The sequence below is a fragment of the Xyrauchen texanus genome, chromosome 27, assembly GCF_025860055.1.
Source record: "Xyrauchen texanus isolate HMW12.3.18 chromosome 27, RBS_HiC_50CHRs, whole genome shotgun sequence".
Lineage (NCBI taxonomy): Eukaryota > Metazoa > Chordata > Actinopteri > Cypriniformes > Catostomidae > Xyrauchen > Xyrauchen texanus.
In genome coordinates, this window is record NC_068302.1 from 22080264 (window position 1) to 22104407 (window position 24144).

Consider the following 24144-nt stretch of genomic DNA (forward strand, 5'->3'; position numbering starts at 1 on the left):
AAAAGAATGTCAGAGGGGAAAAGTATATCTGATCATGTTTCAGTGTTCACAATAGATCTTATAACCATTATGATAGCAACAAAAAAGAGATATGGTTTTGGATCAATTCATGCTCTCATTTGTTCAGATTCTAGCTCGGCTTATGTCTAAATGCTCAACAGTCTGACACAAGACAGGATATTGTGTGTCCTCCAGAGCTTATATATAATGCAGCAGTCAATCATAAAAGTTCCATTTTTGTGGGTTCCTGCTCATGTTGGAATGGAACGGAATGAGGAAGCAGACAGGTTGTGTGATGTGACTAATAGCAGCCGGTGCCAAACACCACTTCAGTCAATTACGATTGACTTCAGACGATGAAGTTTTCTTTCTTTTTCCATAATCATCAACAGATAGGTGGGGAAGAACAACATCACCGCACTATAATTCTGTGATAATGTGTTCTCAAATTTCTGTAATTTGTAATTCTGCTTTCATGTAGGTTATAGCATTTAGATAAGGAGATTAAATATGTAAATTGACAATTACAAAGCTAGATTGAGCTTACTACCCATTCATATCCCACAAAATAATTGTATTTTATCTGAAAAACGGCAACAGGTCAGTCTCATCGCCTGCTGTCTGGACCTCCACTGTATATCTGCAGTAACTACATAATCTTGGTACAACAAACTCTTTAGGTACTGACTAGACTCAATATATGCTTTAAAATATCCAGAATTATCTATAGTTCTCAAAACATGTCCAACTTAACAGCTGTGAAGGCGCTACTAGGCTGCATAGCTTTTCAGGTTAGTCTGATCAGGATCTTTCATAGATGGATAAAGAATCAACAAAATAACTTAAATGCTTATATTTGGCCATCATCCTAAAATCCATAATCACCAACAGATAGGTGGGGAAGAACAACATCACCTCACTATAATTCTGTGATAATTTGTTCTCAAATTTCTGTCATTTTTAATTCTGCCTTAGTCTATAACATAATAGTTTACACGTAACCGGAAGTTCCGCCCACATCGCCCACAAAACACTGTTGTGTTGTGGATATCATGGGACCCTTTCTTTCTGGCCTGTGAGGGGCTCGTAGCATACACTGGAGTAGCTGAAAACGCAGCGGAGGATTAAGGGGACAGGGGTTAAAATAGAGGCAGTCTCTGATCCAATGCTTACAGTAGATGGCGGTAATGCACTATTTAAGCTTGCGAACCGCCATTAAAAAAAAGAAAGAAGAATATCGTCATAACACTGTTCCTCTAAACAGACGATTTAAAAATATTTTTTATGAACGCTAATTGTTGCTGTGCGACTTGATATTAACGGCGTTTAAGAATCTCGCGAGATTAACGAGAGAAGGATCCCTTCTAGACACGACCTGTTTTGCTGGGGATGCGCGCTAACGTGAGCGCTGTTCGCTTCACTGCTGGAGTAGAATTAATAGAAGTAACTGAATTAATTCACTACACATGCGAGGCTCTCCTTGAGAGGGGTGCCAGCAGATGGACAAATAGACCGCCGTTTGTTGTCATCTAGTTCTGGTCCATTTCTGTTCTGCTGGGGATCAGTTGAACACTGTGAGTTCAGGTGCAAATGTGTTTGTATGTGTGTTAGCATCCGTGTTAAGTTAGCTTTAGCATGCACCCCTATCACACTGAGGCAACGCTTAAACTCTTACTTGAATTACACAAAGCACCTTTTGAGGAAATTATCTTTATAAAACAATAATAAATGTTTAGAAATTATTTCTGGTTGCGGTCTGAGCACCCACTGCACAAACTGTAACAGGTTGTCATAAAGCTACTGTACAGCACAGATGAGCAAATCCTTTCTACATTTTATTACAACTGATGGTTTATCATGCTGCGTTACCACACAATTAAGTTCCATATTGTCTTAATTTCCTTAATGTCTCAATTAAAATCTTATCGTTTCCATACGCGTAGAGGGTTATTTCATTGAGGCAAGTATGACAGTATGATCCTGTGGTACACTTATAATATTTGTTTCCTTTATAAGTCATTAAACGGCGATCTTAAACAACTTTATCAAAACGTTTACACCGACTTTCTACATTTTCAAGGGCAAGTTTATTACCCCATTTCTATGGATCAGTTTTTATTTGGTTGTGTTTATAGCTAATATAGCCATTCTCATAAAACGTGAAAAGATTGGCTTTACTTGTGCATGTTACAGCAGCTATCAACACAGCCACTTCTATAAAGAAAACACAGATTGTGATTTCGACGTGCCATGCAATGCTAATTAATATCGCTCCTCTCTTGATCTGGGAATTTATTATTGGTGTAGTAGTCCGCCACACAGTCACCTAAGTGTTTAACTAATAAAAAGTGTGTTGTTGTTTTTTTTATCCCAAATTTGGGATGCGTACACAACATCTATGTATGAGACTGCTTTTAGTTTGTTGCCAGGAAGTTTGCGATTATCGGTCATTTAAAGTAGTCATTGATTGGTTGTGTCCTGCAGAAGGCATCATCCTGCTGTGCTTGAGGATTTGTCACTCCACCCCTCCCCCTGTTGTCATGGCACCCAAGGACATCATGACCAATTCCCATGCCAAATCCATATTGAACGCCATGAATGCCCTGAGGAAGAGCAACACGCTGTGTGACATCACTCTAAGGGTGGAGGGCACAGATTTCCCTGCCCACCGTATTGTGCTGGCTGCCTGCAGTGATTATTTCTGTGCCATGTTCACCAGTGAGGTAACAAACACCCTCCTTATCCACACTTGTTTTAAAAAAATGTGCCAGAAATCACTGTTTAAACCACAGTGCTTTCACCTGGCAATGTAAGCGCACAGCTTGTTCTCAAATTATTTGCCTGAACAAACCACCTTAAATGCACAATTCACCCAAAAATCTTAATTCTCTCATCATTTACACTCATGCCATCCCAGATGTGTATGACTATTTTTCTTCTGCTGAAAAACGGATTTTTAGATGAATATTTCAGCTCTGTAGGTAAAATAAATTCTGATTCTTCACACTAGGAGGCGCAAGTGTTCTTTTATTCTCAGAGATGATGACTCTGAGTGGAACTGCCTCAAAAAGCTGGTTAATGCATGTATCATTCCTTCATTTCATATTCATTTAGGAATTCAAAATCGGTTAAACAACTTATTTTATTATTTGTTTACAAAACTAATATTAAAAAACATTATTATTTTTTTAATTTTCTTTTTTCATAATTTCGATTTAATGCTCATGGGAAAAATAGCCACAGGAAACTGTGCATTTTGATGAATTGATTTCACTAAAATATGGCTTGAATATTTGATTTGCACATATGGGTGGGCCTGAAACGCCCCTTTCTTCTTATTAGTCAACCTGCACCATCGTTTTCCTCAATGCTGTGAGACAGAATACAAGTTCTCTGCTGTTTAATTGTTCCATTTATTCTCCATAACTCACCATGTTTATTGCAGCTGAGCTAGCTCTCTCATCAAATAGTCACATTTATCAGACAGCTCTACACATAAACCTGCTGTCTTTGACATTGCTCTGGTTTGAAAAAGCATGGTTATAAATTAGATGATGAAAGTAAGCATACATTCAGAAGACTATTGAAGCATATACTTACTTTGTAAAGACACAGGCTTACGTTTAACTGTGGGGTTAGGTTAGTTTTAGGTTCGATATTTGTTGGCTATTTGCCAGTGGTGGTTAAGGGATTGTCTGAAAACTCCACCCACAACTAAAATGTCACTGGTGTCAGAGCAGTCATTTATGTGACGTGCATGTTCTATTATAAAAAAAATACAAGTTTATTTAAAAATAAAAAGATTCACAGGTTTAGTAGAGTGATCAAATCAAATCCCGTTATCGTCACTCAACCATATACATAAGTACAACAGTGGGTGAAATTCTTGGTTGCAGTTCCGAGCAACATAGCAGTCATGACAGCGATGAGACGTATACTAATCTAAAATAAACATCAGATTTACACAACACAATTTACATATCTAATATACTCATAATTACACACACCACAATATAGAATACACACAATGTAGAATGCACAGTATACAATAAAAATAGTATATAAAAATATACAGTAGGTTGTATTGTGTTGACATTCATGCTGTCAGTTGATAGTCAGTTGCCAGTGTGTTGTTAAGAGAGAATATAATTTATGAAAGTACACTGTAAGATTAATAAAGTGCAGTGCTGATGTATTTTAATCGTGAGAGATCAAGAGTTCAAATGTCTGATTGCTTGAGGAAGAATTTGTCATGAATTCGGCTGGTGCGGGTCCTGATGCTGCGATACCGCCTGCCTGATGGTAGCAGTGAGAGCAGCCTATGGCTTTATTTATTGGGATCACTAAAATTAATTAAAACATTATTTTCACATTCTAAAAGGTTGAAGTAACTTCCCAGTGGATCCATTGGGAAGATACTATAAAATTTCGAATGTGAAAATAAAATTTTCAGAAATTTGTATGATGTTTATCCTAAAATAACCTGATACTGTACTCATATTATTGAATTTACTGTAGTAATCACACCTGTCATAAATCAGTCTATCCACTGGAAACTTACTACAACCTTTGGAATGAGAAATAACATTTTGGTGATTTTATTATTTTATCGAATAATCAAATATTGGACTTGTATTATTGAACTTATATCTCATCTGTACAGTAGTATGTCAGTCTATACGCTGGGAAATTACTACAAAATTTACAATTTGAAAATATAATTTTGGTGAATTGTTATTTATTTATTTTAAATAATATATTACTGTTCATATTATTGGACTTACTGTAAAAGTCTCACTTGGAGTATCTCAGGCTTTTAACTAGCAACCTAATACAACATTTGGAATGTAAAAGTGTACCTTTAATGTTTTAAACTTGCTCATCAACTGAATGAGTGATTGGACACTGCCTGTGTTTAATAGTGAGTAGAAGTTTCAGACAGTCCCTTAATAGTAAGCAATGAAAGCCATCGGATCATTTTCAGTCATTACTCTGCAGCCACACCAACTGACAGTTCTTAGTGGAGTGTTTTATGTGTAATATATAAATATTATAGCTATATGCATTTTATATTTATATACCATGTGTTTATAAATATTTTTATGTTATATACCATCTTTGCAAAGTTGCCGCCGGCAGGGAGCGTGGATACAAAAAACCTAAAACTAACTTTACCCCGCTCTGGGAGCTTAGGTGTGAGGGACTTGATAATCATGGAAATGATGCTAAAAGAAGGCAAGTTTATTTTATTTAGTTCATAAATGCTCGTCTCTCAAAAGCTTGACCAGTGAATTTTAAATCAGCATTTACACATAGCCTTCACATTTGTCCGATAATAATATGCACACAAAACTGCATATATGACCCAGTAGGGAAAGGCTACCCATATTCCCATTGAAAAACATGGGAGTGGGAATGATCTGGTAATTTATTATTTACTGTGTTGTAGCTGTTATAATTCACTGGCATGAATGTGCATCTGTCTTGGATGCAGCCTATGTTAAGTCTGTATATTCCCTGAACAGCATCTAGCTATGTTCATTGCACTGCAATATGTAAAAATGAAAATAAACTGATTCTTTCAATGCTCTTTGATTTCTCATTTAAAAAATGCACAAAACACTGATGTCAATTTAAAACGCTTATTTAAAGCAATCAAACTATAGGTGCCTTAGACTAATTATTAGGACAAAATGTGTCCTGACTTTAAGGCCATCGTGACGTGGTACATGATTGTAAAATCGGGACTGTCCCCGGCTTTAAAGTGACATTGGTCACCTTAACGTGGTGAGTGTGCAGTGTGGACTACCAGTGCCCAACTGATCAGCTGCACTGCATGGTACCACGTATAAATAAATAAAACAAGAAGGATAACTGTTAGAAGACATTTGGCATACAGAGCGAGGAATTAATCTTAATAAACATCTTTGTGTGTGTGTCGCACTTACCAATTGCTTAAGGAGCCAAAGATTGTCATAATGCTGAATCGCATTAAGACGAAACCCTGTCTGCATTCAGTGAATATTTTACGCTTATGTGTAGGCACTGTGTCTGACTATTATGAGAGAGAGATAGCTCAACTGCAATAAACGTGGTGAGTTTTGGAGAATAAATGGTAAATAATTTAATATTAACTGAGACTAATTTATCTTAACATTTAAACAGCAGAGAACTTGTATTCTGTCTCACAGCATTGAGGAAGACGACGGTGCAGGTTGACCAATAAGAAAGGGGCATTTCAGGCCCACCCATATGTGAGAATCAAACATTTAAGCCCTATATTAGTGAAATCAATTAATCAAAAAGTGTCCTGTGGCTATTTTTCCAATTTCTTACATTTTTATTTAATGAAGTAAAAAAATATCTTCTTGTTTTTCAGATTTTTAATTCCTAATTGAATGTGAAATGAAAGAATGATACACAAATTCTGGTTCAGTATTGTGTAAAGAGCGGAACAACAAATCCAAGTGCCTCAAAACTGTTCACAATGAGTGTGAAACTAATTTTTATTAGCTTCTGCAAAATGTTAGAATAACTGTAAGAAGCTACAATACACACATTGACAGTACAGATGTCATTCATTTTGTATGGTATGTTTTTTCCAGGTATGTGTTATATTAGTGTAGTTATTCACTTATTAAATCTGACCTGTCTTTGTCTAGCTTTCTGAAAAAGGGAAGTCCTTTGTGGACATTCAGGGCCTAACTGCCTCCACTATGGAGATCCTGCTAGACTTTGTTTACACAGAGACGGTGCTGGTTACCGTTGAAAATGTGCAGGAGCTGCTGCCCGCTGCCTGTCTTCTGCAGCTTAAAGGTACAAACACACAAACCTGCCCAACTGACCCTGCGCTAAGTTCCAACCCACACTGGTTACAGTTTCTTGCTCTGATAAGCTTTACAGAACTTCCCATAAGAATGAAAGGAAGATTGCCATGAACGGCACTTTTTATTTGTGGAATTGTGGAATTTAATAATTATGATTGACCTCTACTGGGTCCAAAATTACCCGAATGCATTAGGAGGGTTAATCCATAGCATGTACTTAAGATTTATTTTAAGAAAAATAAATAAAGCATGTTTCCACCCTGGGTACCTTTTGTCACTGTTATAACTGACCCTGCAAAAATGGGTGTTTTCCCCCATATTTTTGGATAATTTCTATAAAATTTGGCTTAAAACTATTCATGACTACATAGACTCTCATTAGAAAAAAGCAAAAGCTTGTCAGATGAAAATGGCTGATGGCAACATTTACTAAGATAAGATTGGTCAGTTAAGGCAGGTCTTCGCAAAGGGTCAATTCATATCTTTGTGTTTCTGATCATTAATTTATTACATTATTTTGTCTGCATGTAAGCAGCCTAAAGCTCTGTTCACACATGTAGTGACTTGATGTCGCTAGTCTCTGTTCTGTGAAGTCTATAGTGGCTGTTCCTTCTGCTGTCGCTTTATTGTTACTGGTGGACTGCATGTCTGGCCATATCTGTTGAAAATCTGATCACAGATTAGATGTATTTTCTGTAAAAGTAAGATATCATTCTACACTGATCAGCCAGATCATTAAAACCACTTGCCTAATATTGTGTAGGTCCCTCTTGTGCTGCCAAATCAGCGACAACCCGTATCTCAGAATAGCATTCTGAGATGATATTCTTTTTACCACAATTGTACAGAGCAATTATCTGAGTTACCGTAGACTTTGTCAGTTTTAACCAATCTGGCCATTCTCTGTTGACCTCTTTCATCAATAAATCATTTCCATCCACAGAACTGCCACTCACTGGATGCTTTTTTGTATTTGGCTCCATTCTGAGTAAATTCTAGAGACTGCTGTGTGTGAAAATCCCAGTAGATCAGCAGTTACAGAATACTCAAACCAGATAGAGAAAAATAAATGAAATCCTGGTATGTCTAATGTAAAAAACAAAAAAGAATGACCGATTGTGTTTTCAACTTTTTCTGGTTGATGTGATTTTATGTTTATGCCATTAGGGAATATGCATTAAAAACTAGATGAGAGCATAAGAGAATGCTCCACTGGGAAGAAAACAAGCACGTGTACAAACCTGTTGTACATGAGGGGGTTATTATTGTCACAAATCTACTATAAGAACATTGCAGAGGATAAAGTCTAGAGAAGACTTGAAAGAGTTTCTATCAATCTTTGTCTCCACTGTTAAGAACAAATCATTGTTAGTGAAATATATTACTTTTCCCAGAAAGTAATACATTATTATAATCTGGTAAAGCTTTTAGCCTTCTTAGAAACAGTATATTGAACAAAATACAAAAAAAACAACAACAATCTCTTGAGCACATAACTGATTTGGCATTTTTGAGAGAAAAGGTAAAAGCCCTTTCTGAGAAGGACCAACATTGATTTGTTGACTGGAGTGTGCCAAAAGCCCTGTTACAAAACCTTATTAAATCTGACCTGTCTTTGTCTAGCTTTCTGAAAAAGGGAAGTCCTTTGTGGACATTCAGGGAACAAAAATCTGTGGCCTGTTTTTTAAAAGTTGAGCTCTTTGGCCTAAAAGAAAAACATTTATGTTTGGCACAATGAAAATGCAGCCCAACATCCAGGTAACACCATCCCTGTCAAGAAGGGTGGTGGCAGTATCAGGCAGGGTTGCTTTTCATTGAGGGTTGCTTTCCAAAAAAATTTAATTAAAGGAATAGTTCTCCCAAAAATGAAAATTCTCATCATTTACTCACCCTCATGCCATCCCAGACGTGTATGACTTTCTTTTCTTCTGCTAAACACAAATTAAGATTTTTAGAATAATTTTTAGAACAAGTGAATAGTGGCCAGAACTTTGAAGGTCTAAAAATCACATAAAGGCCACATAAAATTAAGCAATAAGACTCCAGTAGCTAAATCCGTGTCTTGAGATATAAGTGTAGGTGAGAAACCGGGCCCGTATTCACAAAAAAATCCTAACGTGGAAATTTTGGAGCAACTCTATTAGGCAAATTAGGGTCGTGTCACTCATAATTTTGTGACTCTTAAGATTTGTATCTAAGAGTAATTCATGAAGCATTTTAACGCTAAAAGTAGCTCCTAAACTCACGACAGCTTAGATGTCCCCCTGAGGACTTCTAAGTCCCTAAGATTGACTAATATATATATATATATATATATACATACATACACGCACACACACACACCGATCAGCCACAACATTAAAACCACCTGCCTAATATTGTGTAGGTCCCCCTCGTGCCGCCAAAATAGTGACAACCAATAGCACTCTGAAATGCTGTTCTTCTCACCACAATTGTAGAGAGAGTTACCCGAGTTACCATAGACTTTGTCAGTTCGAACCAGTTTGGCCATTCTCTGTTGACTTCTCTCATCAATAAGTCATTTCCATCCACAGAACTGCCGCTCACTGGATTTGTTTCAGTTTTTGGCACCATTCGGAGTAAATTTCGAGAGACTGTTGTGTGTGAAAATCCCAGGAGATCAGCAGTTAAAGAAATACTGAAACCAGCCCATCTAGCACCAATAATCATCCATGCGATTATCTTATCAGCCAATTGTGTGACAGCAGTGCATAAAATCATGCAGATATGGGTCAGGAGCTTCAGTTAATGTTCAAATCAACCATCAGAATGGGGAGAAAAATGTGATCTCAGTGATTTGGACAGTGGTTGATTGTTGGTGCCAGACGCAGACACAGTATATATGTATGTATGTATGTATGTATGGGCATTAAATGGGCATTAAATCTCTTAAACTCTTATCCTCCGCAATATTAATCTGCTGGTAGACTGTGACTCTCCGCTTTGTTACAGCAATCGTGAAGCTGTGTTCATGATTTGCATCAGAGCGTCAACATCAGCAGTGCTTTGAACTCACCATGAGAAGCACTTCCAGGAAATAACATTTCATCCTGCATTTTGGTGAAGACATGACTTGCTTCTGTGGTAATTCAAATGTGCCTTACAAGTCCCATCTGGGCTTGTTTTGTACATCAAATTGCGCTAAGACCTCCTGACTCCTTCATTTTATCACTGACAGGGAAGATGTCAAAGATTCTCTTATTTACTGAGATAACCTCAGCGACAGTACCGCCCATAGAATGTCAATGGCACCGCTGTGTTATGCAATTTTATGCTAAGCTTGTGGGCTCTCTTGGTAGAAGGGCTCTGGCGCTGTGTCTGTTGTGAAGTGTGCATCAGTGTAATGACTCCAGATGGACACATTACAAAGGTTTCACCCTTCACACCAGTGTTTATGCCGTATTAATGGTAAATAAGTTAATCACGATTAGGAAAAAATTAACGTGTTAATTCTGACAGCTCATATATATATATATATATATATATATATATATATATGTATATATATATGTATATATGTATATGTGTATATTAGCTGACAAATAGTGGTTCCCTGTCTACCAATCACTGTTAGCGATTTAAAAGCGCATGCTAATAAAACGTGTCGTCTTCCATAGCAACAAGTTCAACTCTGCTTAACTCTCAACTTAAGATTTCCTTAGTCAAACTTGCAGTTTTAAGCAAAAACTCCTAGCTAGGAACTCTTTGGAGAACTCTTAGTGGTAAGATAAAAAAATTGTGAATATGGAACCTGATCAATATTTAAGTCCTTTTTTACTATAAATTCTTCTTCCTGCATAGTAGGTGGTGATATGCACAAAGAATGTGCATCGCCAAATACAAAAGAAGAAAGTGAAAATGGATATTCATAGTAAAAAAAGGACTTAAATATCTATGTGTTTCTCACCCACACCTATCATATCTCTTTTATAGATATGGATTGGTAACTGGATTACTTTTATGCTCCCTTTTATGTGCTTTTTGAACCTTCAAAGTTCTGGCCACCATTCACTTGCATTGTGTGGACCTACAGAGCTGAGATTTTTCTCCTAAAATCATCGTTTTTTTTTTTTTTGTTGTTATTTTAACAGAAGAAATACACATCAAGTCATACACATCTGGGATGGCATGAGAGTGCGTAAATTATGAGAACATTTTCATTTTTGGGTGAACTATTAAAAATGTAATGAACTATTAAAAATGATTGTTTAATACTTCTAAATTAACTGTACAATAATCAAACTATTAAAGAGCCACACTTAATACACAAAATAGTTTGCTTATTTGTATCTGCTTATTCTGTTTTATATTGGGCCTTGTTACTACACAGCTTAAACCCATTTGATGGTGTGTATGTTTATTTGTGTGCATGTTTATTTGTGTGCATGTGTGGTCCCCATAGGTGTGAAGAGAGCTTGCTGTGATTTTCTTAATAGTCAGTTGGATCCATCAAACTGTCTGGGAATCAGAGACTTTGCAGAAACGCATAACTGTCTGGACTTGATGCAGGCTGCTGAACTGTTCTCACAGAAGCACTTTGCAGAGGTGGTGCAACAGGAAGAGTATATGCTGCTCAGTCAAAGTGAGGTGGAAAAGCTCATCAAGTGTGATGAGATCCAGGTGAGATTGTTTGAACTTCAACATTGTCTTTCCCTTACTTTACCTTACCTGTATACATCTCCTTTGTTCTTATGGATATCTCAGTCTGAGTGAAACAAAGATTATTATACACTGATCGGCCACTGACAGGTGAAGTGAATAACATTTATTATCTCTGTATGGCTCCTGTCAAAGGGTGGAATATATTAAGTAGCAAGTGAACAGTAATTTCTTGAATTTCATGTGTTGGAAGTAGGACAAATTGGCAAGCATAAGGATCTGAGTGACTTTGACAAGGGCCAAATTGTGTTGGCTTGACGACTTAGTCAGAAGATCTCCAAAACGGCAGGTCTTGTGGGGTTTTCCAGGTATGTAGTGGTTAGTACCTATCAAAAGTGGTCCAAGGAAGGACAACTGATGAACCGGCGACAGGGTCATGGGGACCCAAGGCTCATTGATGTGCTTGGGGAGCGAATGCTAGCCCATATGGTCCGATCCCACAGAAGAGCTACTGTAGCACAAATTGCTGAAAAACGCAATGCCACGATAGAAAGGTGTTAAAGCACACAGTACATCGCAGCTTGCTGGGTATGGGGATGCGTAGCCGCAGACCAGTCAGAGTGCCCATGCTGACCCCTTGTCCATGGCAGAATGCCTACAATGCACATGAAAATGTCAGGACTGGACCATGGAGCAATGGAATAAGGTGGCCAGGTCTGATGAATGACATTTTCTTTTAGATATGTGGATGGCTGGGTGCGTGTGCATCATTTACCTGGGGAAGAGATGACAGCAGGATGCACCATGGGAAGAAGGCAGGCCGGCGGAGGCAGTGTGATACTCTGGGCAATGTTCTACTGGGAAACCTTGGGTCCTGGCATTCATGGGATGGATGTTACTTTGACAAGTACCACCTACCTAAATATTGTTGCAGACCACATACACCCCACATACACCCCGGTATTCCCTGATGGCAGTGGCCTCTTTCAGCAGGATAATGTGCCCTGCCACACTGCAACAATTGTTCAGGAATGGCTTGAAGAACATGACAAAGCCTTCAAGGTGTTGACTCGGCCTCCAAATTTCCCAGATCTCAATCGGATTGAGGATTTATGAGATGTGTTGGACCAACAAGCCCGATCCATGGAGGCCCCACCTCGCAACTTACAGGTCTTAAAAGATCTGCTGCTAACGTCTTGGTGCCAGATACCACAGGACACCTTCAGATGTCTTGTGGAGTCCAAGCCTCGACGGGACGAGCTGTTTTGGTGGTACGAGGGGAACATACACAATATTAGGCTGGTGGTTTTAATGTTGTGACTGATAAAATCTCCTGATCAGAGTGAGACTTCAGTGTATCTTTAACTGTGTCTGTTTTACAGAATTTTGCACTTCACTCATAGAAACCAGTTCAGGCCAGCTGTCTGGGCATTATATTTCTCTGCAAGTTTGAATTTGTCTTTCTTTTGGTTTCCTTTCAAGTGCAGCCCACCCCCTTTATTTTCATGTCTTTTATCTCTTTATGCACACACACAGACTGTTGTTAAATTGCTGTCTTTCAACATGGCCCATTTATTGTGAAGGTGTAATTACAGCCACTGCAATTGAATTTACGGTCACATCCAGAAGTTGCGGTTCTAAACCTTGAAAATAAAAAGGAATAATCACTGCAATAAAGTCATGTTTCAGGAATCTTTGTCCTAGATTATGTCTGAACAATCTGAATGGTGTATTTGTGTGTGTATTTGTGTGTGCGTGTTTTTGTGATTTACGAGGACAATTTTGTAAGTTACAAATTAGTAATTACAAGGGTATTATGCTATAAATGTGATTTGAGGACATTTCTAGTGTCCCCATAATTCAAATCGCTTAAAAATCATACTAAACAATGTTTTATTGAAAATGTAAAAATGCAGAAGGTTTTCTGTGAGGGTTAGGTTTAGGGGTTGTGTTAGGTTTAGAGGATAGAATCTATAGTTTGTACAGTATAAAAGTCATTATGTCTATGGAAAGTCCTCATAATGATAGGTAGACCAACATATGTGTGTGTGTGTGTGTGTGTGTGTGTGTGTGTGTGTGTGTGTGTGTGTGTACAGGTTGACTCTGAGGAGCCTGTTTTCGAGGCAGTTTTGAGCTGGGTGAAGCATAACAAAAAGGAGAGAGAGCCGTACCTGCCCGATCTGTTGGAATATGTGCGCATGCCGCTGCTCACCCCACGATACATCACTGATGTCATTGACATAGAGGTTAGATTCTCCAATGCACCTGAATAAATAAGTGTACAGGATGAAGCAGTTGCATGTATTTTTGCAGTTAATTTTTTGTACATTATTCAGTGATCGTTGTACATTAAATGGAGTGATATGTGTACATGTGTTTTAGCCATCGATACGTTGCAGTTTGCCATGTCGAGATTTGGTGGATGAAGCAAAGAAGTTTCACCTTCGGCCAGAGTTACGAAGCGAGATGCAGTGTCCTCGAACCCAAGCAAGACTCGGTCTGATGCCTCTGTGTGTTTTTAGTATTTAGGCCTGAAATCCTTCATTCCAATGAATCCTTTAAAATTACTTTTTTAGACCATTAGTCACAGTGATGGTGTAAAATTAATTATGTAAGATCAGGCTGTTGGTGAATCAGATAAGCCTGCCTTAACCTGTTGATTTTATAGGGAAGCCTTGTTATAATGCATTCAGACTTTTTTTTAATGGCTTTCAGGTGCCAAAGAGGTCCTGTTGGTAATCGGAGGATTTGGAAGCCAACAATCTCCCATTGACGTTGTTGAGAAGTATGATCCCAAAACCAGGGAGTGGAGCTTTCTGCCTGTGAGTGAAGTTTTTCATCTTTTGAGCACACTGTGATGAGGAGGAGGGTGTGCATCCTCGCGGCCTGGCCACACCCTCCTCCTCGTAACACACACCTCTTCACTTTTTTCCCCCAAAGTCAGTGGCTAAAAGGGCAAATTATAGCAAATTGTGGTTGTGCATCCATCACCCCAGATCATGTTATGACTCTGACTGTTTGCTGGTCTGTGGTATTTAATTGCATGCTGGAGTAAGTGGTGGTGGTGGTGGTCTAAAGCACATAACTGGTAATCAGAAGGACAATGGTTCGAGCCCCACAGCCACCACCATTGTGTCCTTGAGCAAGGCACTTAACTCCAGGTTGCTCCAGGGGGATTGTCCCTGTAATAAGGGCTCTGTAAGTCGCTTTGGATAAAAGCGTCTGCCAAATGCATAAATGTAAATGTAAATGTAAGTGTGATGTAAAGTGTGCATTTTTGACCGAAGTAGTAATTGACCGCTTTGTTCAAAATAACATCCTACCTTGTGCTTTTATGTTCCAGAACATTGCAAGGAAGCGACGGTATGTTGCAACTGTTGCGCTTAATGACCGTGTTTACGTTATTGGTGGGTACGATGGGCGATCACGACTGAGTTCGGTTGAGTGTTTGGACTACACAGCAGATGAAGATGGAGTCTGGTATTCCGTCGCCACAATGAATGTACGTAGAGGACTTGCGGGAGCCACAACTCTTGGAGGTAAAATTGTCACATTTGTCACTCTGAACCTAAGCTATTCTGATGCTTTTTTGTACACTTTAATAGAGTTTTTTAAGGATGAGCCTTAATTGTTGACTAGTTGTTTAGTGAGGTCGACTAATTTATTTCAATTTGTTGACTGTTGTAGAATGTTTATTTACATGGTAAAACCCTCTCAGAAAAGAGTTTAAATTCTTCCCCTTTAAAGCATGGTTGCCACAGCCATGCACACTGCTCTTTTTTTTTTAGTCTTGCTTGTGTTGTTTTTAAGTTGACATGTCATGATAAAAATAGGCCAACTTTCAGAAAAGTGGTTTGAGACTTATGCATTGTTATGCACAGTTCCATGCTGTCTGTGCTCCATTTTGAACCCAAGAATGCATCTTATGTGAACTCTCACTAAGAAACATTAATGTGTAATTACACAAGATTTTTTAAGATTGATTAGACTTGGGAATATGTAGTTTTGTACATCCCTATTTTCTTTTAAATTCTGGCCTAATGCGGGCTGTATTTGTGAAGACTGTTTGAGATGTTTTGACAATGAATTGAAGCAGTACAGATAACACAAGGCTGAAACTAAATCTTCTAACCAAACAAGTTCTGTAAGTCTAAATTGTGTGTTCATTGGATGTTAAGTAGGTGATTTCCTTCAGTAAATGTTCTCAGGCTGAACATCGCCTAAAGCACTTCTTTTTCAGAAGAATTATTTTCAGTTGAGCAAACCATCTTTAGTGTCAATAAAAATGTTGGTATTTGCAAAACTTCTCTGACTCCCATTTTCTGCCCTACATTATACTGATAATTTTTTCTTTCCCAGATATGATCTATGTGGCGGGAGGATTCGATGGTAGTCGACGTCACACCAGTATGGAACGTTATGACCCCAATATTGACCAGTGGAGCATGCTGGGAGATATGCAGACCGCCAGAGAGGGAGCAGGACTTGTAGTTGCCAGTGGACTCATCTACTGTTTAGGTAATGTTCTACAGATTAAAATGTATGGAACTTCAGAATGATACAATGGATGTGTTTCAATCAGCTTCCTAGTTCAGTAGTCAGGGCACTGATCAGTGAGTCAGCCATTTCTAGGGCTATCTCAATTGCGAAATCGTTCCTGTGCACTGAAATGTCTGCTCCCTAAAATGTCGAAGAATGCACAGTAAAATCCAGGGAGCATCCTTGCTCACTATGTCCCCTTAGCGGATATGTCATCAGATTTTCTTAAGTCTCAAGTCTTTCGAGCACAAGTGTAAAACTATGAAGTCAAAAAAATATATATATTTAAAAGCGACGTTGTTTGTAATGTCGTTCATCCATAATGATCATGAAATGGAAACAATCTTTTACATTTTAGAGTTGTTAGAAGAAGCTTAAAAATACACTCTTTTATATTTTTATTTCTTTGTCATTTGTCTTTCATAATAACTCTGTACATTTGAATATCTACAACGAAAATGCAGGACAGCATCATCTATACAGCGATGTTGTTGATTAATACCAGGTGTGATGCGTGAGCCCGTTATCGTGTCACAGGTAATTGAGTATTAACACCCGTGCCAGTGCCTGAATTTGTGTCCACGATATACTGATTCACGACATAGGGAGCTGATTGAGATGCACCATATTTATTCTCAGAGAAAAAGTTACATTTGTAATATAAGGTAAATAGACTTTATTTTGGTGATACATTATTTTGGTGTTCTTGTACTGAGAAACCAGAAATACAATTCCTCCCAATCAGCATGCATAAGAATAGAAAGCTGGGATGGTTGGCACCAACATGTTTAGTTAGATCTACAATTCTTCTGTCCTGTGATTGTGTTGTTATGGCTGCAGGAGGCTATGACGGTCTGAACATCCTGAATTCTGTTGAGCGGTATGACCCTCACACAGGGCACTGGACCAGCATCACTCCCATGACCAACAAACGATCGGGTATGCATGCATGGATGAATACATGCATATATTTTATATCATGTAATAAGTCATAAAACATATTTAACTGTGTAGTTGGGAAACCAAACTTTTCTGTATAACGTTTCTAGCATTATCACCACTCAACTGTTTTCATTTGTGTGGGCAGGTGCTGGCGTGGCTTTGTTGAATGATCATATATACGTTGTCGGAGGGTTTGATGGCACAGCCCACCTATCTTCTGTAGAGGTTTATAACATACGCACAGATTACTGGACCACTGTAGCCAATATGACCACTCCACGCTGCTATGTCGGTGCCACTGTCCTGAGGGGCCGCCTTTACGCCATTGCAGGGTGAGATGTCAATATGCACATTAAAGGAATATTCCACGTTTAATACAAGTTAAGCTCAGTCAACAGCATTTGTGGCATAATGCTGATTCCTACAAAAAGGAAACTGTTCCTTGTTTTCTTAAAAAAATAATAAAAAAGGCAAAAATTGGGGTTACAGTGAGGCACTTACAATGGAAGTGAATGGGGCCAATTTTTGGAGTTTAAAGGCAGAAATGTGAAGCTTATAATTTTATAAAAGCACTTAAGTTAATTAATCTGTTAAAATGTGTGTATTATTTGAGCTGTAATTCATTGTTTTTACAGTCGTTTTAGGGTTTACAGCGTTACGTATGCAATATATGCAATAATTTCATCAACTTCTTTAAATACAAAATCGACAGCATTCACCAAGAACTCTCTGTGAACATTTCACCCAGCACAGACCCTCAATCTGACTGATCCATTCCATTTCACATCATTCTCCCCTCCCTATCAGTCATTACAGAAACCGATCTCACTAACCACTTCAACAAAATCCACCTCACAACCTGCCCACTGGACCCCATTCCATCTGCACTGGTCAAGCACTGCCTCCCCTGCCTCAGCCCACTCATCATGGCTATCATCAACTCTTCTCTCACCTCTGGAACAGTTCCTTCTTCCTTCAAAGTTGCAGCCATCACACCAATACTTAAAAAACCTGGCCTGGATCCTGACAACCCCAACAACTTCCGACCCCATCTCTAACCTACCTTTCCTGTCTAAAATCCTGGAACGCTCGGTCGCCTCTCAACTAAAACACCACCTCCTATCAAATCAGCTCTACGAAACCTTTCAGTCTGGATTCCGTACTCATCACTCTACTGAAACTACACTACTCAAAGTAACAAATGACCTCCTGCTCACCTCTGACTCTGGTTCCCTCTCCATCCTCCTCCTACTTGACCTCTCTGCCACCTTCGACACCATTGACCACTCCATCCTTTTACAACGCCTACAACATCTTGGCATCTCTGGCTCAGCTCTCTCCTGGTTCACCTCCTACCTTACCAACAGATCTCAATTCATATCCATCAACAACTGTACGTCTCACACCATACCTGTCAATCACGGAGTCCATCAAGGCTCGGTGCTAGGTCCCCTTCTGTTTATCCTGTACATGCTTCCCCTTGGACTTATCATTCATATGCATGGATTAAAATTCCATAGTTACGCAGACGACACACAACTATACCTTAGCACCAGATCCATCACTCCTGCCACAGTATTAACCATCACAACCTGCCTCTCTGCAATAAAATCCTGGATGAACGCCAACTTCCTTAAACTAAAGTGCAATAAATCGGAAATCATCGTCATTGGTCCCAAATCACTCCTCCCCCTCCTCCCAAGACTTCACTCTCTCCGTTGATGGCCATACAGTTACCACCTCTACCCAGATCCGAAATCTTGGTTTCATTTTTGACCCCACACTCACATTTAAGCAACATATCCGTCATATCACCAAAACTGCCTTTTTCCACCTACGTAATATTGCTCGTCTACGCCCTACCCTCTCCACATCTGCTGCGAAAACTCTCATTCATGCATTCATTATATCAAGACTCGACTACTGCAATAGTCTCCTATATGGTCTCCCATCCTCTGATATAAAAAAACTGCAATACGTTCAAAACTCCGCTGCCCGCCTCCTCACCCACACCCGCTCCAGAGACCACATCACCCCTGTCCTTCAACAGCTTCACTGGCTCCCTGTACAACAGCGCATCCATTACAAAGTTCTGCTCATCACTTACAAAGCCCTCAATAACTTGGCACCTCCATATCTCACAGACCTCTTACAGCATCACCGCCCCTACCGACGCCTCCGCTTCTGCCGACTTAGGCCTTCTCAAACCCATCACCAAATCAATACACCGAACTTTGGGGGACCGAGCATTCGCCATCGCTGCCCCCACCCTTTGGAACTCACTCCCCATCCACATCAGAAACTCGGACTCACTAACCACCTACAAAAAACTGCTCAAAACCCATCTGTTTCACCTTGCCTACAATCTATAATACCACTCTCACCATTGATTGTTTCATTTGTAAAGCGTCTTTGAGTTCCTTGGAAAGCGCTATATAAGACTTATGTATTATTATTATTATTATTATTACGTCTACCACAAAGTTGTAAAATTGGTTAAAAATTTTACATAGAAAAGGTTAGGAAGTGATTTTATCACACTAAAATCATGTTACCAAACATATTGTTTACATCTTGTGGCTATAATTTTGACGTTTTAACGTTTATGGCTTGTCCCATTCATTTCCATTGTAAGTGCCTCACTAGAACCGAAATTTGTGCTTTTTATTTTAAGAGAACGAGGAACAAGTTGAAAAAGGGGGTCATAACTATGGAGGCCCAAACCTGCATAATAAATAAATAAATGTAATAATAAAAAAATAAATAAAGGAATAAATGTCTTGATAAAACAAATATAATTCGTTTTTAATTAAATTTATTCCTGAATTTATTATTGTATGACTTTATTCCTTTATTATTTTCTATATTTATTTTTAACTTTATTTTTATTCTTTTTAACTTTTAATTATTTATTCATTTATTTAGCATATTTTTTTAAATTTATGTGTTAATTTATTTTTTATATTTATTTATTCCCACATATATTTATTTCCATATTTATATATTCCCTTATATATTTATTTATTTATACATGTATTTATTTTTACTTTTCTGTGTGCAACATGGAAATGAGGGAGGCGGTCCTTGCGGAGCTCCAGTGCATCATTGGTTAAGAGCTCAATAGTACTTATCGGGAGCAGATGGACGTCCCACTTTAGCACCCTCTGACTGATACAGATTTTGAATATGCAGGGAACGTTTTGCAGAGAGTTTAACAATCCAGGATGCGCTTCGACATTCATACCGGCCTACAGGTCTCTTAAACCATCAATAAGCACCTCTACTCTAAATGAAACAGTCATTTGATGTGTGGTTATCCACTTCATTTGCAAGTTGCGCAACTCTCTATATATATGTGAAGCGTCAGCTATAGTTTTTTTAATTCCTTTTTTTATTGCAGAACTGATATATACATGCATACATACACGATCAGGGAAATGAAGTATGGTTGTATCTTTTACAATGAACAATCATAACAACAGAAAACAATATTATGGATTTGCGTACATCAAAAATATGAAATTATATACCGGTACACAGAAAATAAAATAAAAGCATAAGGTTAACTCATATAATTTATGAAACTTGCTCATTTTGTGGTTTTGTTGAAGAAACAGCTCCCCATTTATTTTGTGATTGTAGTATAACCAATAAATCTTGGATTGTCTTAAGCTGTTATGTTTTTAGCCCCACAAATAGCTATAGTTTACATGATATGGCTATGACCTGACGTCACATCAAAACAAGTCAAGAGTAATCGAGCATACGCTTCAATATACGATCAACCAATGGTAAGTAGGACCCGCCCACATAATTATCATACAAGAGAGAGAAACGTAAGAATAAATATAAAAATAAATAAATGTGGGAATATAGAAATAAATACATGTGGAAATAAATAAATATAAAAAGAAATTAATGCATAAATAAATAATAAAAAAAAAAAGTATTAAAGAATAAAAATAAAAAGAGAAAATAATAAAGGAAAAAAAGTCATACAAAAATAAATTCAGGACTAACTTTCATTAAAAACGAATTATATTTGTTTTATCAAGACATTTATTCCTTTATTCATTTTCTTATTATTACATTTATTTATGTATTTATTATTTTTGCATGTTTTGTCCTCCATACATAACATACTCTCTCCTTCTTTTTTTTAAATCTTCTCTGAGCTCCGCTTGTAATGTTAAAGTTTTTTGTAACAAACAGTCATAATTTATTCATATATAATAATTTTCCACAGTCTCTTGGCCTCTGTCTGAAATACTCTGTTTTAAAATGTCACTGTAGTTATTGGCTAACATTGTCCAGTACTTCCAATACAGCCATTTTTTAAACTCAATCTGAAGAAAATAAACACAACATTATAGTACTACATTTCAGGGTTACATATAACATACACCCAACACATTTCATCTGAACATATCAAACTGTTCTCTCAAGTACAACATAAACTATCAAACAGTCATAACTTTTGAAACATTTGTGAATGGAATTGATAACTTAAGTTTTTTCATCCAATTTTAACTGCCCCATCTTTCAAAATGAGTTCCTTTGCAAAGCTTGATTCATATTGTCACTGGTTCACAAGCAATACATGTTGATATTACAAGCGATTCCCACCCCACACAACTCCACATGCCGAAGTGTCCTTGGGCAAGACACTGAACCCCAAGTTGCTCCCAATTGCAGGCTAGCGCCTTGCATGGCATCTCTGCCGCCATTGGTGTGTGTGAATGGGTGAATGAGTCACAGTGTAAAGCGTTTTGAATACCATTAAGGTTAAAAAGGCGCTATATAAGCATTTGATAAAACACACATTCCATGCTGAAATTTTCTGAATACGTTAGCGTAATACAATCCACGGTGATGTTGGGTGCTTCAAATGGCTTCAATAGGCCAAAGCTGAGACGCTGGTCTTCACCAGAGTGACATCTCACATTTTCCCTGTTTGTTTACACACAGGACTGCATGTATTTCTCCCAGTCAGTGGCAGTAGCAGAATGCAAGACTGCAAACAGCAAGAAAACAGCAACGTTTTTGGAGTTATATCTTGACATTGCATCTTTAAAAAGCAGTGCGAGAGGCATGATAATTGTCAAAGCCATGCACATTTATGTAGAAAAACATTTAAATCCAGATAGGCACATTAATGTGTCCTGTATAAGTCCCATTTGGATGAATCTACCATGACAGGCCCATCTCTCTACTCTTCCCCTGTGTGACTGACTGAGTGTCAGTGGGCGGGACCAAGAGTGCAATGACGGAGTTTGAGGGAGTCATACGCAAATGTATTTGGTCCTTATGACGTTACAAGTTCCACAAATTCCAAACAAGCCATTTTTGTAGCTTGGTTTAAATAAATGGTATTTTTCTATTGAAGAGTAAGTTTTCAGTTCTGAAACTTACAGTATGTAAGTATATTTCAAAGACCAAGGAAATTTTGATTCCTCATGTCATGACCCCTCTAACTTTTACTGAACCCAGAATATTCCTTTAAACACTTTCCAGCATTGTCTTTTTCTTAGTTGATTGGATTGTTTGTGATGAGAAAATAAATGCATGTTCTGAGTTAACAAGATTCTTTGATATCCTGTGTCTATCCTATTGCAGATATGATGGCAACTCCTTACTCAGCAGTATTGAATGTTATGACCCTGTGATCGACAGCTGGGAAGTGGTGACTTCAATGGCAACACAGCGCTGTGATGCAGGTGTTTGTGTGCTCAGAGAAAAATGAGAGCGAGATGGGAGTCTGAAACAGAGGAGCTTTAGAATGTTTGGACACCGGAATCGGTGATCCTCTGCTCAGCGGAGCATCCAGACCCCATTTTTATGACTCTCTCCTCTATTTGGACTTAAGTTCTGTTGCGATCTGAGATATCAGTGTTTTTCCTTGAAGTAGGAAGAACACTAACTTTAAGATACAGTCAACATGTGTTTTGCCACCAGGTTTTTTTTTCTTCATACAACTATGTGATTGTTGGTTACATGTGAGATTCACACAGTTGGGTCCTCTAAAGTGCAATATATAGTCTCCTGGTGTCAAAATGTCTTTGAGAAGAGACAAGTTTGTATATGCTTTCCTGCCTGTCTGACTGAGTCCTTCCTGACTGACTGACTAAAGGAGAGAAAATTACCAGATTCATCTCAATATGTTGACTAAGGTGCTTTGTGCAATTTCTTTCTTAGCCTGTAATGTCTGCAATGACATTATAATCTCTTAGTTCTGTATCTGATGGCTTGGGCTCCCATTATTGATTTAACCCTTTAAAAATGTGCCTGATGCACCATGGATTTTTCCATTATCATGTACAGAACTATCAGAAAGATGCCATAAAGGGAGTATGCTTGTGTTTTAAGTGTGCCTGGTAGTATGAATCGGAACGAATGGGTTAATTTAGCTGTGTGTGCTCAGTTAAAAAAAACTAACAAAAAATATTGTTGTTTTGTTGAATACTGGCAAATTGACCCATTAATATGAATAGAGGATGAATTGCATGGATGAAGTTCTGCAATCATTATTGATGTGATATGTGGTTTTAATATGGTGACTCATGATAAAGACAACAAAGGAAATGTCTGTTTATCATGTAACAAAACTGAGACCACTGCAAACATCTAATCTCATTTTATCTTGCCTGTGTGAAGAGTTTATATGGACGTTCCCAGAAATCTATTTAAATTGTCACAGTTTCACACTTGAAATGCAGAATACTTTATCAGAATACTGGTCGTATGCCGGTAGATGCTCTTCCTCCCCTAAATTTGCAAATGCAATAACTTGCCGTGGTAAAATGCAGAATTATTTTTTGTCCGATTTTTTTTCGAAAGTGATTGTAAATATATTTGTTAATATTCTGTAAATCATGTAAATGTTTTGTTTAATTTTGTTCTTTATGGACACATTTTTTTTTGATCGTGTATCTTTGCTGACTGAGTTAAAATATTTTTATTTTTTTGTTTCCCTGTATTGAAAAGTAGTCGAACAAAATAATTACCTAAATCGCCTAAAGAAAGAATTTGAACTGTCCAATGAAACCTCCCCCTGTTGCAAAGAAAGGCAAAATGATATGAATATTTTCTTGTCAGCAAAGTGGAAAAGGCGGAGACATAGCAGAACCATTTTGCTTTGCGGTTAGAAGTGTTGCAACCTCTTTTGAATCGATAGATGAGCGTTTGGTTACACCAATGTAAAGAAGAGGCGGGTTTT

The 24144-nt window shown here is 38.0% G+C and overlaps 1 protein-coding gene across 1 annotated transcript; it reads left to right on the forward strand.

Moving 5' to 3' along the window:
* The first annotated feature begins 1212 nt into the window (after positions 1–1212).
* LOC127621071 (kelch-like protein 12) lies at positions 1213–23761 on the forward strand. The gene is made up of 12 exons (XM_052094514.1): positions 1213–1574; positions 2485–2723; positions 6663–6816; positions 11251–11468; positions 13544–13693; positions 13830–13944; positions 14163–14269; positions 14791–14986; positions 15807–15965; positions 16827–16925; positions 17074–17260; positions 22545–23761. The coding sequence occupies exons 2-12, from the start codon at positions 2541–2543 to the stop codon at positions 22669–22671; spliced, it is 1695 nt and encodes a 564-aa protein (XP_051950474.1). The 5' UTR covers positions 1213–1574; positions 2485–2540; the 3' UTR covers positions 22672–23761.
* The last annotated feature ends 383 nt before the right edge of the window (positions 23762–24144 follow it).

Bases quoted from the DNA above. Each gene is read 5' to 3' on its own strand.
- LOC127621071 (XM_052094514.1), top strand. From the start codon at position 2,541: ATGGCACCCAAGGACATCATGACCAATTCCCATGCCAAATCCATATTG. The intron at 2,724-6,662 runs GTAACAAACACC...GTCTTTGTCTAG, and splicing joins GTGCCATGTTCACCAGTGAG to CTTTCTGAAAAAGGGAAGTC. The intron at 11,469-13,543 runs GTGAGATTGTTT...GTGTGTGTACAG, and splicing joins TCAAGTGTGATGAGATCCAG to GTTGACTCTGAGGAGCCTGT.